The sequence below is a fragment of the Piliocolobus tephrosceles genome, chromosome 11 (genome assembly GCF_002776525.5).
Source record: "Piliocolobus tephrosceles isolate RC106 chromosome 11, ASM277652v3, whole genome shotgun sequence".
NCBI lineage: Eukaryota > Metazoa > Chordata > Mammalia > Primates > Cercopithecidae > Piliocolobus > Piliocolobus tephrosceles.
Genome location: NC_045444.1, coordinates 85,591,441 through 85,609,191, shown reverse-complemented (window position 1 = coordinate 85,609,191; position 17,751 = coordinate 85,591,441). Strand labels below are relative to the sequence as shown.

At 54.4% G+C, this 17,751-nt stretch overlaps 1 protein-coding gene and 1 pseudogene across 4 annotated transcripts in view; one reads left to right on the top strand and one right to left on the bottom strand.

The window, feature by feature from the left end:
* The first annotated feature begins 1,443 nt into the window (after positions 1-1,443).
* Positions 1,444-17,751, top strand: part of SATB2 (SATB homeobox 2) — a 200,579-nt gene continuing 184,271 nt past the window's right edge. Inside the window, exons 1-3 of one of the 4 annotated variants that reach the window (XM_023218254.3) lie at positions 1,444-1,696; positions 12,234-12,314; positions 16,651-16,878. In XM_023218254.3, the coding sequence (XP_023074022.1) occupies positions 16,710-16,878 (169 nt within the window). In that variant the 5' untranslated portion in view covers positions 1,444-1,696; positions 12,234-12,314; positions 16,651-16,709. Of the gene's footprint in view, positions 1,697-7,651; positions 7,925-12,233; positions 12,315-14,661; positions 15,414-16,650; positions 16,879-17,751 lie in introns of those variants that run through there. The other 3 variants (XM_023218251.2, XM_023218258.3, XM_023218262.1) reach the window with 3 other exon arrangements.
* Positions 1,666-2,874, bottom strand: LOC111545591 (annotated as a pseudogene).

Below are 17,751 nucleotides of genomic sequence, written 5' to 3'. Positions count from 1 at the left end.
ATTAAAGGAGTATGCCTAACTAAGAAGGCCAAAATATGTGGGAACATAATCACAATGATAATGAGTGCTCTGTCGTCAAACTTACTGGACTGAGAGTAAGAAGAGGAGAGTTCCAGTCTCAGCTCAGTGAATGGGGCCTTTCTCACCTGGAGTATGATTCCTTGCCTCTACTCAGTTCAAGCTCCTCACCAGTAAACTTTAGGTTTCCTTCCAAGTTTGAAATTCTTTGTTTTTATGATTCTCTTTCAAGAGGCCTTGATGACTTGGCATTAGGAGAGTTGTTATGAGTTGTGGGTCCCCAGCCAAAGATGGATTTGTGTATGAGGAAAGCCTTCAGTCTTTTATCTGTGGGAGTGTTGACCAGGAAGTCTCTGGCCGTTCAGCACAGGTGTACTGCCACACTGGGTGCAGTGGAGGGTCTGCAGTTTCACAGTCTAACTGCTTTCCCTTTGACCTTGGCTTGGTCTTGTTCTCTAAACATCAGTCATACCTTAAAATGAAAGCCTTTAAACCCTTACTTAAGTCTATGGAGTCAGAAAAAGAGAGACTCTTTTGATGACATTACTGCAGCAAAATCGGCAAGTGTCTTCTGAGCTCCTATTTTGTGCTGGGATCACCTAAAACTCTTGGAAATAAGTGACTTGGAAAATACAGTGAGAAGGGATTATGTCACCTAAAATATTAAAAGGGCTTAAAATTTGTGGAACTGAGACTAGTTCTAAACCACTGTTATACACATATATACACACATGTACATATTTATATATGGCATATACATATATATGGGCAAACACATGTAATGGATATATTATATATGGATATGGGCAAAGGAGGTGATCTCACCTACAAATTTTTCAACAATATTTAGACCTGGAGAATATAATTAGTTCTCCCCCAACTTCTTTGCTCTGCAACAACAGGGAATTAGGAGGGAGCTTGGCCCTGTGTTCCCTTCTCTGCTCATGGCGCCTTATCTGGAGGGCAGGTGAGGAGTCCTCCCGCGCTCTGCTGGGAGTCCCGGCCGTTGGCAGCAGGGCCCACCAGAGGCCAGAACACAAGCTGGCCTGGCGCCCGCGGCGGCTCCCCCTACCGGGAGTCCGGAGCAGCGCCGATGGCTTGGTCCCGGGTGGCACAACCGCTTCCCAGCCGCCCGCTCCACGGAGGCTCTGCGGGAGGGATCAGCAAGCTGCAGCCCGCCTGGCCTGACCGCGCAGAGCGGAAGCGCTCCGCGCGGGTAACAAGCATTTTCCAGCACAAGCAATTAGTTGCAAATAAACATCTGAAACGCCGGTTCTGTAAACCCAGTGCCCACCGCACGCCTCTAAACGGGCGGGGCCGTGGGGGTGGTAGGGGTGAGAAAGATGGGAAAGATGCTGGGCCTGGGAAGGAGCCAGGGGTAGGGGTGGGGGCAGGGAGGCGCCCCATCAAGCGCTCCCCGAGTTCAGAGGCACTTAGGTTACCAGTGGATCAGGGCTGATCTCAGGAGAGGTAAACGACCATCCTTGGAACACGGAGCCCTTCTTCCCTGCCCGGTATCTGCGCGTGCTTTGAGTAGTTCGCACAACCCACCCCAGCTCCGGATGCCCTGGGATACCCGGACCCGGGAGAGAGAGCGTCAGCGGGGCGCAGCCACTTTGCACTCGCCGATTCTGACACAACAGATAGTTAATTGGGGCCTTCGAAATCAAGGACTAAGGTGAGCAGAGGATTCCCCCAGTCCCTGGCTCTAGCCTTTGGAACCTCTCTCCCGCGTCTTGGGTCAGAGCAGCGTCCGCAGCAAAGTCCTTTGGGGTGAAAGACGCGGGTGCAAATTAGTTTCAAAGTGGAAGGTTGCTTACACGTGAGCGGGGTCGCCAGCTCTTTGAAGGGCGCACGGTGCGGAGGCTCCGGCAAGGATGCAATTCCGTGAGCGTGTTAGCGCAATGCGCACTCCGCTGGGCCCAAACAGTAATCAGTTCTGCCAAGTGGGTGCTGTCCAGGTTCCCACTGGTGTGGTGGGTAAGTCGGGAGCAGAATAATGGAGCGCATTGCCTGGGAAGCCAAATTTGCAAAGCTTAACCCAGTCCTCCTCGGGGGCACTTCCTGTAGAATAAGCCGTTGGTGTATAGCAGCCATACACTTAACAAAGATGTGGGCATAAAAAATGATAGAAAATAATGGGGTGAAGGTTTGACCTGCCACCAGGCTTCTTGCCCTCGCCTGTTCCGCAGGCCGAGGTCAGTTTTGAATCAAGTGCAATACGCAGAGGGTGTCACCCGACCCTCTCCTGGCTCTGCTGAGGTCGTGATCCCTCTGACCCAAGCAGAAACCCTCCAGCTTCGGAGCAGCTCGGTACCTCCGTGCCCCAAGTTGGCATCCCCAGACCAAGCTCCAGGGAGTCGGAGGTAAAGGAAGGCCGACGCTCAGAGCGTCCCCAGCGTCTTCCTGGGGATCCTCCGGCAGGGGCTGCGACCTGTGTGCGGAAGAGTCGTCTCAGCCCTTTCCAGTATGGGGCTCTCAGGCATCAAGATTCCACGGGAGACTGTGACGACCTTCTCCAGCTGCCCACACTTTCTTGCCCAACTGGGCTGAACCCGATCACAGAGACTGGTGTCTTCCCAGCCACATACTCTTGATTCCCAGCCGGGTGACCAGCCCGGTCTAGAGAGTAAAGGAAGGGGGTAAAGGGGAGAGGAGGAAGGGATTCGTTTCCTGCCTGCTTTCTTCTTATCTCCGCCTTCTCAGAAGTTGGGCTGTTACAAAGTAAAACTTTCTAAGCTACCTCCCCATTTTTGTGGAAGGTGTTGTACACATCTCCCCTCCCCCCAAATACACATACCTTTCTCTACCCCCTGCTCCTCCCACTTTCCGGGAAAGTGTAATAGGTGTGAACATCGACTAAGCCCAGTGTCTGCAGCACTGCAACAAGCTAAATGTGGAAAGGGGTTTCGCTAGTGTTTATTTCTGAAGTTGCTGATGTACTCGTGGCAAGGGAACTCGGCTTGTTGGCGAGTACGAAGCCAAGCCCGGGGCGCCTAGGCTGTGAACACCTCGCGCGAACTTGGTCCGGCCTCTAGGTCCCTGGCCTCGGGCCCTTAGGCTCTGCCGGGGGCCAGGATCAGGTTCCTGAGAAAACAGAAGAGTCAAACAAGCGATCTCGCTACTTTACCCCGCCACCACCACCACTCTTCTTTTCTTCTTTTTTTTTTGGTTGATGGTCTGTCCGTACTGGGCGGGTATCCCAGAGCTGAGGTGCAGTAGTAGTCAGTGATGCCGGGGCTGGCTCTCCTAAATTTAGGAACCGCCGGGGGGCGGAGGAGAGTCGAAGGGGCATCCACTTCTTTGGAGGGAGGACGCCGTTTACTTCCCGCAGACTACGGGCCGGAAGACCTCGGAGCTGAGGGCTTCTTGGGATGGCTCTTTGAGCAGGTAATTCTGCCGCGAAATCGAGAGCGGGTGACTGACACGCTTGGTGACGACGGCCAGGCGGGGCAGCACCCTTTCCGGTTATCAAGATGATTAACCTTCCGGCCTTGCCTGTAGTGGGATCTCCCCTCCTCCTTCACCCACCCTTCCTCCGGGATTAGGGGGTGCCCTTTTCAAGGAGAGACTGGAGACTCGAGATGTGGGCCCTTCCTTGCCTCCGCGCGGCCTTTCCTCGGAGCCGGGCTGGGGAACCCGGTGAGGCACGCAGACCAGTCCCTTCGCGACGCCCGCCTCGCGGAATCGGGTTCACCGGCCCGGTTCCTCACGGTCCCCTGGGTCGTCTCCCCCAGCAACCACTTGTCTGAAACTTACCAGATTCCAACCTTAAGGCAGGAAAAAAAGTGTTTCATATACAAACCGATCAGGGTATTTGCAGATAATTGCGAATGTCAAATACTCAGGCGTGATGACAAAGTGCAGAGATTGCCAGGGCCAGAGCTCGGCCTGAGGGGCGGGGGCTGCTGGCGGGGCTCCAGGGCCACCTCAGGCCTGCCCAGAGGCGGGCCTGCGAGGGGGTAGGGCAGTCAGCCGCAACTGCCAACAGCCCATTTAACGAAGAGGGCTGCTTCTTCTACCCCTCCGCTGTGGAGCTGATTCATGGATTCATTCACTTAGTCTGGAGCTCCACTCGGGGAGGAGGTGCGAGAGTGGATACTGCACCAGCCTAGGTCTCTCCCCCTCACTCCCCGCCCCAGATGCACAAATACCTCACTGCAAGATGGCGCACAGGTGGGATTGCTGGGCCTCAGTTGGATGCCTAGGCCCAAAGCGAAGGCCCTGCCAGGAGGCACTCCCGGAGTTAATGTCCTGTGGCAGAGTAGGAGCGACTTACAGGCCACTTTAGGACAAACAACTGCACCCTTCTTATACTGAGGATAGTCTTCAACAGAAATAAAGAGGGACATTAAAAATAAAAAAGAAGAGGAAGAAACAAAATACTGGACCCACCCACCCCAGTCCTCCTACCGGGTTGCAGGAAGCCATCCTGGGGCCACCAGAGCCTGGGTGCACACAGCCCACCAGAGCTGACCCTGCCAAGGTCTCAGTAACAGCAAAGGTGGCTGCTCTCACCAGCTTTCAGCAACTCCGCCTAGACCCCACTGCAGGCACACTCAGAACGTTTCAAGTGCCTTGGATTCTTAAAAAAGAGAGAGAGAAAAGAAAGAAAAGAAGGAAAGAAAGAAAGAAAGAAAGAAGGAAAGAAAGAAAGAGAGAGGGAGGGAGGGAGGGAAGGAAGGAAGAGAGGGTGGAGCGTGGAGGGTGGTGTTACTCTTGTTGGATTCCACATCTACTGAAAACTGAGTGGATCAAGTATAGGTGATAGCATGATGTTGGTAGCAAGTCTGGCTTCCCAGGCCAGAATCGCAGGGGTTTCAGGGCCTGGGTGCTGAGACCCAGAGAAGCAGTGGGAGGCGGGGACACTCCATTCTGTATTAGGTGGCAAAAGCCGCAGTCACTGAGGCCCTGGCCCCGGGGTCCTGTGTCCTAGGCCAATGTGGTGGTGGTGAGGGGGCTGGTAAGGTTATACTGGGGTAGGGATGCTGAAAGACCTTGACCTGACTGCTCTCTCCTTTCTGAGAGCTAAAGAATGTGGTGGGAATTCTTCCGGAGCCAGAGGAAGGGAAGACTAGTGTGTGCTAGTGGGTGCAACTGGGCTGCAGAGGGAGGGAAGTCCAGAAGACTACAGGGAGCCCTCTGTGCACGTCTCTCCCCCTCGCCCTCAGCTCCCTTCCCCTTTCATTGAATGCCTGAAGTCAGAGCCTACCTAGAAACCCTTAAAATTTTACTCTCCACTTGTCCGAGGTTTCCAATGATGACAAACTTGAAAAACGCTTCGGCTGAAGCCCAGCACCTAAGGCTGAGAGTTGGGGGGAGGGGAGGCTGTTGAATAAAAGCTCCTTGGAAAAGAGAGACTTGCCTCGCCCCTTTTTCGCCACGCAGAAACTGGCCGGTCTGGACAAGGGAGAGCGCCGAGCTAAGGCCTCGGGCTGGGAAGAGCTCCAGCAGCCTGAAAGCGGAATCCTCAGAAGTTACACACCTGGCTCCTTAGCCACCCAGCCAACAGGAGCGCTCTGGGCATCCCGCCCTTCAGGCCCGAATCAGGAAGGCCTGAGTCTGGCCGGGAGACCTGACTTGAGGTCTCTTGGGAGGAGCAGGGACGCCAGTTCTGCAGGGGACTTGCCCAGGTTCAGTGAGGCTGATGTAGAAAACAACAGCTCTGTCCTCAGCCTGGGCGGCCAGCTGGGGCGGCATGTGTAAGATGTGATTCTATCTGACTTTCCAAATCCAAGTGCATTGATTGAGGCCCCAAGAGTTCACGGCGCATAACTGTCTTAGTTAAACCTGTTATAAACAGACAAATCACTTTTTGTTCTTGTAAATAGAGCTTGGGGAGATGGCACAGGGTCTGGCAAAACTTGGGGGACATTCTTAAAAACGGAAAAGAGTACTGAGACACAGAAAAAGAATAAAAGTGGAGTTTCCACATCTTCAGAAAATAGCTCAACTGAAACCAAAATATGCCACAGCAGAGAGGTAATGGGAGACACCCTAAGTTCCCAGAGCAGCTCAGTGGAGGCTGGTAGCCCGGGATGGGACCAAGAGTGGAAAATCAGGGAGCCGGAGAGACCACAGGTTGTTTAGGGGAGGTCAGGTGCCCATTGCTGTGGCTCTGAGCTACTCTACTTGGCCCTGCACTTTCCTTGCCAATCCTTCCATCTTTCCCTGCCACTGATCTCAACTTCCTGGTACTGAGAGACAGCGCTGGGAGGACAAGTCCTGTCTCAACTCGGCCAGCTTGGGGGACAAGAGCTGGTCACCAAGAGTTCAGAGACGGCAACAACTGGGGATGATGGGTGATCATAGGAGTCCAGCAGGGAGCAGATGGGAAGAAAAGTTGTCTGTGATCCTCTGGGAAAGCAGAAAATGGGGAGTATGTATACCCACAGCTCAGATCCTGCTGCAGCTAAGTGCGGGCAAGAGCTGGGGAATGATCTTGAGAAGGGTCAGGTGCTCCAGTGCCCCAGCTCTTGGGTGTCCAGAAGAGGTTAGATGGGTGGTGGCTCCAGAAAGAATGGGCGAGATGTCCTTCACTTGGAATGTGCAAAGGGCCGGGTACATCTCCAAGTAACTCTGGGTTTCCGGAAGTTACCTGGCAGGGGCAACCCTCAGTGGACTTTGGGTCTTACAGCATAAAACCAAGTGAACTAAGGGAAGCCCATTAATTTTCTAGCTAAAAGTGGAAAGGAAAAGTTGTCTATAATATGTAAATACAGGATATAAGAGTGCACAGATTTGGGTGGGTTCCTGGTAACTTCTGGAGCCGGCTTTTCCCTGGTCTTGGTTTGCAAACTTTAATTCCCATGTATTTTCCTTTACTATTTTGCGTATGACTCTAACAATAATCTGATTCAGAAATACTCTTCATTTCGTTAGGCTAACATTGATAAGGAATTTAAGTTCAGGTAAATTTTAGCACAACAGTTTTCTAAAAAGTACCTTTAAACGTGTTTTTAACTTCCACACAACAAAAACGAAAAGAGTATATATCACTATGGTTGGAGAGGAACATTCTTAGATTGCCTTATATTTCAGAGATGTTGTATAGGTGCCAGCAACTCCGCAGACACTAACAAATGGGTTATTTGCAGTTATTGTCCATGAAAGGTCTTTTATATTTTTAAATTACAGCATGGTTCCCAGGTGGAAAAATTCCTTACAATTAAGAACGGTTTTTCAAGAAGATTGGAAAACCAAAACAAAAATTTCAATGTTTTATTATATAGAAGTCTTTACTAAAAACAACGGATATTGATATTGAGTTGAAGTCAGAATGTAATGAAAGTTAATTAAAATGCAAACTATTAGGGAAACACTGCAGAGGTCTTTCTGTCATATCCAACGGGACAATCTTTAGAAACTCCACCCTCCCTTATATTATATTTGTATTGTGAGACTCGAATGGTTGTCAACAGTTTTCTGTTGACAGAAATAACAACAGTTCACCTTTGAAAACTCTTCACTCAAAGCTACAATGATGATTGCTCTCGAGACGAAGGACTTCTGAAACAAATAACTTTCACACATCCACACTCACACTTGCACATACCAAACACACACGCAATTGACGGTTTTTGAAAACGTTGCCTCTAAATGAGAGAGAGAGAGAGAGAGAGAGAGAGAGAGAGAGAGAGAGAGAGAGAGACTGAGAAAATCGAACTCGGGCATAGGTAACCAACAAACCAAATTACTAGGCTTTATTGATACTAAAAGGAAAAGTTCCCCTCGTAAAATTTCTCTGAGCTTATTAGTTATTTAAATCAGCCCCAGGGCTGGACGCGCGACGCCGCAGGCACCTTCTGTCTGCTCCTGGAGGTGAGCAGCCAGCGTCCCCACGCCGACCCACAGCCCCTCGCTCGGTCCTGGGCACCTGGGGCGAAGGCGGGCGCAGCGAGCCGAGGTGAGCCACTGGGCAGGGGCGCAGGGCCCGGCACGCAGGGAGAGAGCTCCGCGTGGCCTAGGGTAGGACACTGGGCACCAGACTTTGGAAAGAAACAGGTCCCAGCCAATAATAAGGGAGTAGGCGAGTAGACCACGCAGCCGCAGGGCCCTGGAGCTCAGCCGGCCCACTGCTTGGCTCCCCAGGCCCCGGCCCGCTGGGCACCGGCCCCTGCGACCCGGCCGGAGCGCTGGTGTTCGCGCCCTGAGTCGGGCGCGGGGCAGCTCAGACCTCCAGGGTTCGCTAATGTTTTGTGTGGATCTGGGAGCTTTGCAATTGGGTGGGCACCAGGTGAATTTACACCTTTCTGGATAGCTGTCTCAATAGTTGACAAGTCCCTCTGTGTGTGTGTGTGTGTGTGTGTATGTGTGTGTGTGCGCGCGCGTGCGATTGGTGGTGGGGGTGTGTATGAACGGCTGAATTTATTGAAAATAAACCCCAACCTGCCCACTGAAGTCCTCTAAGCCCGACTCGGGGTTCCCAAGTCCAGATGTGGCGCCCGGACCGCGCGAGGTGATGCCTTGTTCCTCTGGGCTTGGCTGTAGGGCGGGAGGGAAGGCACCACGGGTGGGGGAGCACTGAGCCCGAGTCACCGCCGTCACAGCCACCTGGGCCTTTCCCGGAGGCCAAGGTCTTGACTGACTGAAAGGGTGTCCAAGGGGATTCGTGATACCGAGAAAACAGGCGAAGCGCCAGCTCGGGAAGCCCTCTAAGTTGGCCCCCACACCGTAGGAGTTTGGGCCGGCGGATACACTGCCCCCCACTCGTCCCTCGTAGGTTTCTGGGACCTTGGGTCCGGCAGCGGGCTCTTTCGCCCTCTCCGCTTGGTTCAAGACCCGCGTGGGCCCACAGCCGCAAAGCGTTCGGGAGGCAGCTGCGGTTTGGGCCCCCTTGCACCCGGCTACCTGAGCTTGCCCGCCCCTCTGAGGGGTGGGAGCTGATTTCTGGACGCTGGCTGGCCTGCCTGAAATTTGGGGTGCGGACGGGGTGCTATGGCTTGGGCTTTCCAGGTGTGCTTTTCATTTCAAGGGGTTGGGGCAAACTGTTCGTATTTTGCACGCGCCAGAGCGTTTTTGTGTTGAGTGGCCGGGTGGTACCCTGGGCCAGGGACCTGCCCATCCCCCGCCACATCCTTAACCCGTGGACTGTAGGCGACGCGGAAGGGTTGGCTCCAGGACGCGACGGGCAGAGCCGGCGCCGAAGGTTTCGGCCTCAGCCCACGCGGTGGCGCTGTCGGGAGAGGACGCCGGGGCTTGGGGCCGGGACCCCGGCAGTGACCCGGGCTCGAGGGTGGCGGGACCTTGACGCCAAGCCGAGGCATCGGGGCTCTTAGCAGCCACCTTGGTCCTGAGATCCTCTGCCTCACTCGGTGTTTCCCTAAGAAAAACGCAGCGGGTCGGGAGCGCCACCCCGGGCCCCAACCCCAACAGCTCCGAGGTGGGGGCGGGACGCAGCGGCGGCTCCTTGGGCGCTTCCTTTTCTTCCCCCACCTTTGCCTTGTTGCCCCGGTTTACAGTCGATTTCTACAAGTAAACTAGATTAGCAGGGCAGTCATTCGCTCGCAGCGCGGTTGCAGAAGGGGACCCATCTATTACACTCCGGGCTCTGCAAAACAATAAAGGACGCCCCGGGGGGCGTTGCCCGGTGTGGCTATGTTGGTGCTCCAGGCCGCAGGACCCTCCATCCTCCCCGGTCCCCCGGCCCGCAGCCGCCGAAGGGATACCAGATCTCCCACCAACGACTCCCCCAGCTCTGAAACCTATCTCCTCGCTTTCTTCCCCCAGGGCAGGCAGCGCCCACACCCGAGGCCCATCTCCTACCCCGGGGAGCCCAGTGCAGAAAGCTTCCCGTCCTCGCCCGAGGCAGCTCCTGGGCCGACCTTGGCACCTCCCTTCCCGCCCACCCAGCCCCTGCACGGTCGGCCCCACTAGCCCCAGACCCTCGGGCTTCTGGGGTGCTAGGCTCACCGCCTAGCGCGGACTTGTTGCCCACCATCCTTCCCCATCAGTCGTCCCCGTGAGGCGTATCTCTCTGCTCGGGCCGCAGGGGCTCATTCGTTTGGGGCCGGGAGGAGGACCTCCACCGTCTCTACCTCCGGCGGTCGACGGCTTCCTCCCCTCTCCTCCCCCGCCCAGGCCCCCTGAGCCGCCGGGGGAGCCAGGAGTCATCTATCTTTGCCTGGCGCGGGTTGGGATTTGTCCGGCTCTGATGCCAGCGAGGAAGGCGAGCGGATAACGAAGTAAGTGTCCCCCGCCCTGCGCTCGGGTCAGTCCCCAGACGCCCGGAGCACTCTGGGAAAGGGCTCAAGCCCACCCTGGGCGAAGCGTCCTCCAAGGCGCGTCCCCCATTGGGGTATTCTGGCCCCTGGCTCTTGTCTTCTAGGCGCATCCGATTTCCAATCTAAGCCCCTCGCGGTTATGCCGTCCGAGAAAGTGTTGGTCGCCAACTCCCCACGGACAGTCCGCGGCGGAAATTGGCTTCAGAGCTGGCGTGGGCTTCATTTGAAAGAAATGATTCCCTCCCGCCCTCCTCCCGCCCCCAGCAGGGCAAGCTCCGGAGGAAGAGGCAGGCCCGCTTGGGTTCCTAGAAGCCGTCGAAAGCTTTTGACGCGGGCGATTCTCATAGTTTTCCCTGCGTGTTCCAGGGTTGAGGGAAAACGCGGCACAACTTTCCAGGGCTCTTTAAGAGGCAGGATCTCTCTGCTTGGGTGACCGAACTTGAAAGCCTTGGAGCTTGGGGATGGATGCCGGGCCCTCAGAGCTCGGGATGGCCCAGGCAAGAGCCGAAGTCCCGCGCCTGGCACCCTGCACCCTCCACCCCGGCGACCAGGCCTACGCTGTCCGGAGCGGGCCTCTAGGAGGGAAGGTTGACCAGGGTGGAAAGCACGCACAACAAAAACTTGGTGTCGACAAAGAGAAATCAAGAAACGTCATTAGACTGCAGGCCATAAAAGAAGGCCTGACAGAGAGAAAAGGAGATAAGATGGAAATAAGAAAAACCATACACCTTTAACATCAGCATATAAAGATCTATTGATTTTTAAAATAACAAATCCGTGTTTGTGAAAGATAGGCGGCCTTTTACTAAATGACATAAGAAAAACTTGGAGGGGAGGGGTGAAGAAAAGGGGGAAAATATGAGCAGATTCCCGACAAAAAAGTCAGTTAGAAAGAAACTGAGGGATAAAAATGTCCCCCAGATGTGAACTCCATGTTTTGAGCACGGAAGCAAACTATCTCCTAATGCACAAAATCGGTTTTAGATAAAAGTATTTTAAAAAATCAAACGTAAATAAAACAACTCTTTTCTTGTTATTTTGTTTTAAAAATGTTTGGAAATAAACCTTTTGAGGGATACAAAACGAAACCAAACAAATATTCTTGAACCATCATCAAATTTATTTATTTACTGTTTTAAACAGTAGAAAATTCTAGCGAAAGTAAAAATATTATTTAAAATATATCTTATTGTCGAAATTAAATCTGCTGGAAATAATCGCTTCAGTTGAAATAAAGTCAACACAAAAATTGTGCAGTAAAAAGCGTATGTAATTTGAAACAGAAAAGGCCTTTATTAGAGACAAAACTCGAGAGGAAAAAAACCCACACCGGACATACATCACAAAACTTCCTAGAACTCTCCTTTAAATCGAAAGAAATTTGTAAAATGTGATATGAAATACAACTCTACAAACATTCAAAATACATTTCTGGTCATAATTAATCGTATTTGACATTTTCCTCTAAGTTTAATGCAACTTTAAATAATTTAGGTTTTTTCCTAACATGATAGATTTTTTTCAGTATCAGAAATGGACAAGAGGAAACTCCAATAAAGAGAAAAGCAATGAATATAAAAGGGTGCAGAATCTGAAAACAAACTAGCCACAATGTACATTTAATTGTACTTAAATGTATATTTCATTTAAATAGTCCTTCTCAGGGGTTTAATAATTTAGAATCAATAGTTCCCTTCAAAACATAATAAAATATTTACACTTTATAAAATATTAACCGATTAACAATACAGCCGTGTTGTTTATAAGAGTGTAACTGAAGTCCTGCAAATCATGTTGTTGACACAAGCCTGTGAGGTTAGCGAAGTGATCCTTAGCAAAATGTAAATGAAGATCTTCAGACAGTGGTGTTTATAAAATAGCTCATTAATGACTTAGGATTGAATCGCTCCAACCATTCGCATCATCAGATATAATAATAGTGACGAATCAGACAGGAAAGATCCTGGCTAAACCATTTGCATTTTTTTCCAGAAGTACTGAACTCCTAATATCACCAATTCTTCTAAGTTCCTGGACATTGATCCGGAGGAGGATTCGCAGTTCAACATCAAGGTAAGGAAGGATACAGCATTGTTACCGTTGTTGAGATATTAGTAAGAAATACGCCTTTCCCCATGTTGTAAACGGGCTAAGTTTGACAGTGGTAGTTGGCTTTTGCAACACCCCCTTCCCATTTCGACATATTACAGATTGAAGAAAAAGTTTGTTGCTCAAACTTACAGCTTGTTTCTTTGCAGCCCCAAACCTTTTAGCTACCTTGTAGCTACCACCACGGGTTGATTTACTAGACCCACTTTGCTCTCACCGACTTCGAACTGTGCATTTTCTCCCACCCGTTTGACTGGGGGTGGGATGCAGGGGGAGGATGGGGCTTGGTGAAGAAAACCAGGGAAAGGCAAACGCTGCCTAAAACTCTCAGGGTGGCTCTCCTAAGATTTGCTATCCTTCTTGTTTCTTTTCTCGGCCGGGATCCGACCGACTCCCGGGTCGCCTCGGACTTCTTTGGAACTTGGTGGGCGGCGTCTGGGTGCCGGGTTCGTGGTGATCTGGGCGCCGACACTTAGGCCGGGGGCAGGTTTCCTTCTTGGGACCCTCTCTCTTCCAGAGGCTCTCAAGCCTCTAAGCCCGCGCGCATGCCGCCTACCAAGGAGAAGCGGCTAGTGGAAGGCGGTCTTGTCCCGGGCACAATCGGCGGACTCAGCTTTCCGCAGTCTGTGCACCCAGCCGCGATTTACAGAACTGCTCCCGAGAGCGTTTCCCGAAACAGAACTTAGTTTGGCCCTCTGGCGCCGCCGTACAGTCAACACTTCTTAAGGGGGATCGGTGGCTCTTGCTGCGGGAGCTGTGGGAGAGCCCTCGGGGTCTTGGGGATTAGGAGGGAGAGTCAACATGTGCGGGAGGGACAGGAGGCGCAACTAGTTGAGGGGGATTCTCTGGCCTCAGGGCCGGCGGGGATGCGTCCACATTTTCTCGCCTAAGGTCCTAGCGGCTAACGTCCGCCGACGCCCCTGGCATCTCGCGGGGGCAGCGGCCCTTGCCCACGTGCTTTTCCTTAAGGAGGCACTGCGCCCAAGCAGAATCGCAGGGACAAAAGCGCGGCCAGAGGCCAGCCTGCTCGGCTAGTGCTCGCGCCACCTTAAATGAGCACCGCGGCCGGAGTCAGGCGGCCGCGGGAGTCGGCAAAAGTTTGTGGCTCTGTTACGCCTTCGCGGGACCTGCTGGGGACGCTCCTGTGCGGCCTCCCCCAGGGCGGGGAGGCTGGGTCCTCACGGCACAGCTCTGCAGGCGCCAGTAGCCCTGGGCTCGAGCAGCTTGGGGTCCCCAGGAGCCACAGTCCTGTAGCCCGAGGACAGGCAGCCCCACCGCCCTCGCCGCCACCGCGTCACGGGCTCCAGGCGGCCCGGTTTGCGCCGCTCGCGATGTCGCCGGAGCGGCGAGCGCTCCAGGGATGCCATCCAGGGATGCACCCTACTCTGCACCCACCACGCAACCCCCATTCCTGTGCCACCCACAGCCCGGCGGGCAGTGGCCGTGCTCCTGCCATTCGGGACACCCGGGCTATTGTTCCGGACTCGCGGCCGTGCCAGCTCTGAAGGAGAAGCGGCCTTCCCTGCGCGCGCGGCGGCACGAAGCGCGGCGGGCCGGGACGTTCGGCTCGGCGCGGAGGGGGAGCTCGCAGGCACCGGGAAAAGTTGCTCGGAGGGGCGGAGGCGGTGGGTGGTGGGCGGAGGCGGTGGGTGGGGGAGGCGATCGCCCTCCTATCTCCAAAGTCGAAAGTACTCCGCGCAGTTAACAGAGCTGGGAGCCGAGGCAGCCGCGGTCGCCTCTTGCGCGTCGGTCTGCGTCTCCGCCGGCAGACGCGGCACCCAGCGACTGCCTTGTCGCCGCCGCCTCCGCGCCGGGACGAGTGCGCCTAGGGGCTGGGCGAGGCGACCGCGCCCTGGACCCGCCACAAGGAGGAGGACCAGACCCTGGGCCCCGGTGCCCGCCTGCGCCCAGACGCACCCACCCGCTGGCCGCTGCCACCACCCCGCGCGGCACTCGGTCCTCTGCCATCGGTCCTTCGCCGCCTCGTGCACGAGGTCCTCGTCACCCCGCTCCGACCGCCGACTCTCCCCTTCCTCCTCCTCCCTCCTCCCTGCCTCCCACCCTCCCCTCGCCTGTCCCTCTGCCTCCTCCGCAGCCCCGCCGCCGTTGGGTCGCCGTGTTCACAGCGATTGATTGATTGATGTTTAATTTCCTGCCAGGCGGGGCCCCCCTTCCCCCGCAACCTCCCCAGCCCTCCTCCCCGCCCCCCACTCCCCTCTTTTCTTGCGGTGGACCAGTCTGGCTTGGGTTTAGATCCATTCCCCCCACCCCCATCCCGAAATAATCCAGAGACTTCCCCTACCCCCACCCCAAATTATTATTTTGAAGGCGCTAGATCTGGGTACCGAAAGGGGGAGGGGGAGAAATCGGAAACCGAGGACAACCCAAAAGGACTCACTTTGCCTGATGACTCAACGCAACTAATAATCATCTCCCTCTCAGTGTGTCTCTCTCTGCGGCTTGTCAGTGAGTCCGGCTCTGGCTGCTGGCAGAGGCGGCCGAGAGGGGAGAGGCTGGAGGTGACAGCTTGGGCGGCCGCCGCGTTTCCTCCCGCGCGCGGTCCCGGGTCCCTGCGTCTTCTCGGCTCTTGGTGTCACCGGTCCCACCGCTCTGGCCGCGCCTCCTCGCGAGCTAGCTGCCCTGCGAGCCGGCAGCCCCGGCCCGGCGCCGCTGCCTCCAGGTTCTCAGCCCTTTCTCTCCAGAACGGGTCTCCTTCCCGAAGGTGTGAAAAGGCTCTTTCAGCCTCCTCTTCCCCCCTCCTCCGCCGTCCCCTCCCCCGCTCGCTCGGGTGTCCCTTTGGAGGAGTCCTTTCCCTCTCCTCCTCCTCCCCCTCCTCCCTCCCCCCATCATCATCATAACAACCATCTCCGCACCAGAAGAAGACACCCTGACCCAGGACCTTAAACGTTAGGACCTGGGGAAGAGGGAAAGGGAAGGAGTAAAGAGGAAGAAGACTAGGAGAACACCGCAAAGCCAAGCACCAGAAACTTTCCACCCTGGATTCTCTACTTTTGCTCCATGGACAGAGCGCCAGCCAGCCAAGTTTCAGACAGACCGTGAGCAGTAAGTACGCAGGGCGAGGGCTCCCGCGCTGCGCTCGTGAGTTCGGGGAAGCCCAGGGCCAACGAAGTTCCCTCCCCGCCGCTCTCGGCCTCTCGGACCGCGGAGTCGGGGAATGCAGGCGGAACCCTCGCCCGCAGCCCTCCTGCTCGGTGTCTTCATCTCGCATCCTTTCTTTCACCTCCCCTTGCCACCTCCACCTAGTCTCCTTGACCCGTGGCACCGACGCTGCTCGCGCAGCGAGAGCGCCCACCAGGATTCCCAGCGCGCACGCAGTACGGTGCCGGGGTCCTGCTTCTTGCGGGTGTCAGTGACAACGCGAGCGCCGTTTCATCAGGTGTTTCCCCTCCTTCCCTGCCCCCCCCCCCAATCCAGGGGTGTCGAGACCTGCGGCTTCCGTGGGGAGCGCACTGCCAACCTAGTGACCCAGAGGAAAACTTTCTGGAGCGATGTTAAAATTGGGGCGGATGAAGGCTGCTCTTGCACTAAGAATTAAAATGATGTTTGCTTTTGTATTTTATACTGAAGAGCTTTAAAAAAGCACTCGGAATCAGATGAAGATAAGAACGCTCCAAAATAATAACGATTGTAGCGCCCGCCTTTGTGATGGAGGTTATTCTGATAAATACCTCCAAGTGTTTTCGGATGCTTATTAATGTGGAATTAGGGTTGATTTTATGCAGGTGTGTGCTTACCTCAGGACTTGCTCCGTATAGGTAAAAGGCGGATATTCAAGGGGTTCTTTCGCCCGGCCTTTGGCTCCTGCCTTGCTATTCACAGCGCATTTACCGGGTGGTTAATTCGGTTATGGACTTGCGCACAGCCCCCACTCCCTTCCCATGTGAGTGGAACGTCTTTTTATGAAGTTCACTTATTCCACAACCCTGACCCCGGGACGGACTAGGCTGTCGCACCCAGGAACGGTTTATGCCAACTCCGTCCCAATGAATGGACCACTTCTGGGCTCCCCTGGGTGCCAACCCCGGCCGCGACCCCGAGGGCTGACTTCTGGGGAGCTGCGACTGGGCAGAGGCGCCGAACCGAGGCGCTGGGCTTCCTGCGGGCCTTGCAGTGTAAGGTTGGGACCGGCTTCCCGGCTCGGGCCCCTCGGGCAGCGTGGGAGGAAGTTTGTGTGGCTGTGGTGCAGCGCTCTGCCACTGGCCTGAACGTCTATCACGTGTGTGAGCGGTTTTCCCTCTTTTTTCTCCCTCCCCCTTTCCTCCCCCCCCCCCCCCCCTAGGTCCCTGTGCGTTTTATTGCGACCTGCCGGTGGGAACTTTGTCTCCGAGTCGGAGCAGCATGGAGCGGCGGAGCGAGAGCCCGTGTCTGCGGGACAGCCCCGACCGGCGGAGCGGCAGCCCGGACGTCAAGGGGCCTCCCCCGGTGAAGGTGGCCCGGCTGGAGCAGAACGGCAGCCCCATGGGAGCCCGCGGGAGGCCCAACGGCGCCGTGGCCAAGGCCGTGGGAGGTAACAGCCCGAAGCAGGGAGGCGCGCAGCCCGCGGCCCAGTGATAATGGCCTGGGTGTCAGGGTTCAGGTTGATTAGGCGCTGTCGCGGTGTAGGATTACAGGAAGTGAATTCCAGGTTGCCAAATAATGCCCCCGTCGCCTCTCATCTGCAACTGGTAGCTTCATCTTGAGTTAAAACAAGAAAGTGGTTTTTACCCAGAGGGTGGCATTTTTTGGGCAGTTTGCCACTGTGTGCTGAGGTGTTGGCAGGTTTATGTCACAGCCAGCTAACTGTTTCTAGATTTTCCTAGAGAGCTTTTTAGTGATTTAACTCTTTTGCCTTGCCTCAGAGTGTCTGTTGTAGGGATGAAGTTCACGTGCGTTCGCTTTTAGGGAATAAAATAGTTGTTAATGCTCAGGCGAGTACAGGGACAAGGAGAGTTGATGTTACTTTGTAGTGAGGACAGTGCTTCAAGACAGATGAGTAACAACTGGGAATATTTCCTGCCACGTGAAATGTGGGAAATAAAGAATCACCATGAATCCATCAGGCCCTTAGAAGCTTAAATGCAGTTGTCTATAGTTTAGTCATATGTATTTGTAACTTTGTTATAGGACAACAGATAAAAATAGGAAAGTAGCCTTATCAACTACATGCAGTTTCCCCTCCCAAGAATTTATTAATAATTTTATTTAAAGAAAATCTTTTGTAGTTTTTACTACTTAAGCAACTACTTTCTTTTAAAGTGGTCAGGAAAAGCACTCATACAGAATAAAGATATGGGAGAAATTTAAACATTGAAATATTTTGGAGTTTGTATGCCGTTTGCTTAGTTGTCTTTTACATGTGAAATCCACAATTCTACATGGCATGCAGGTTTTCTGTGTGTTT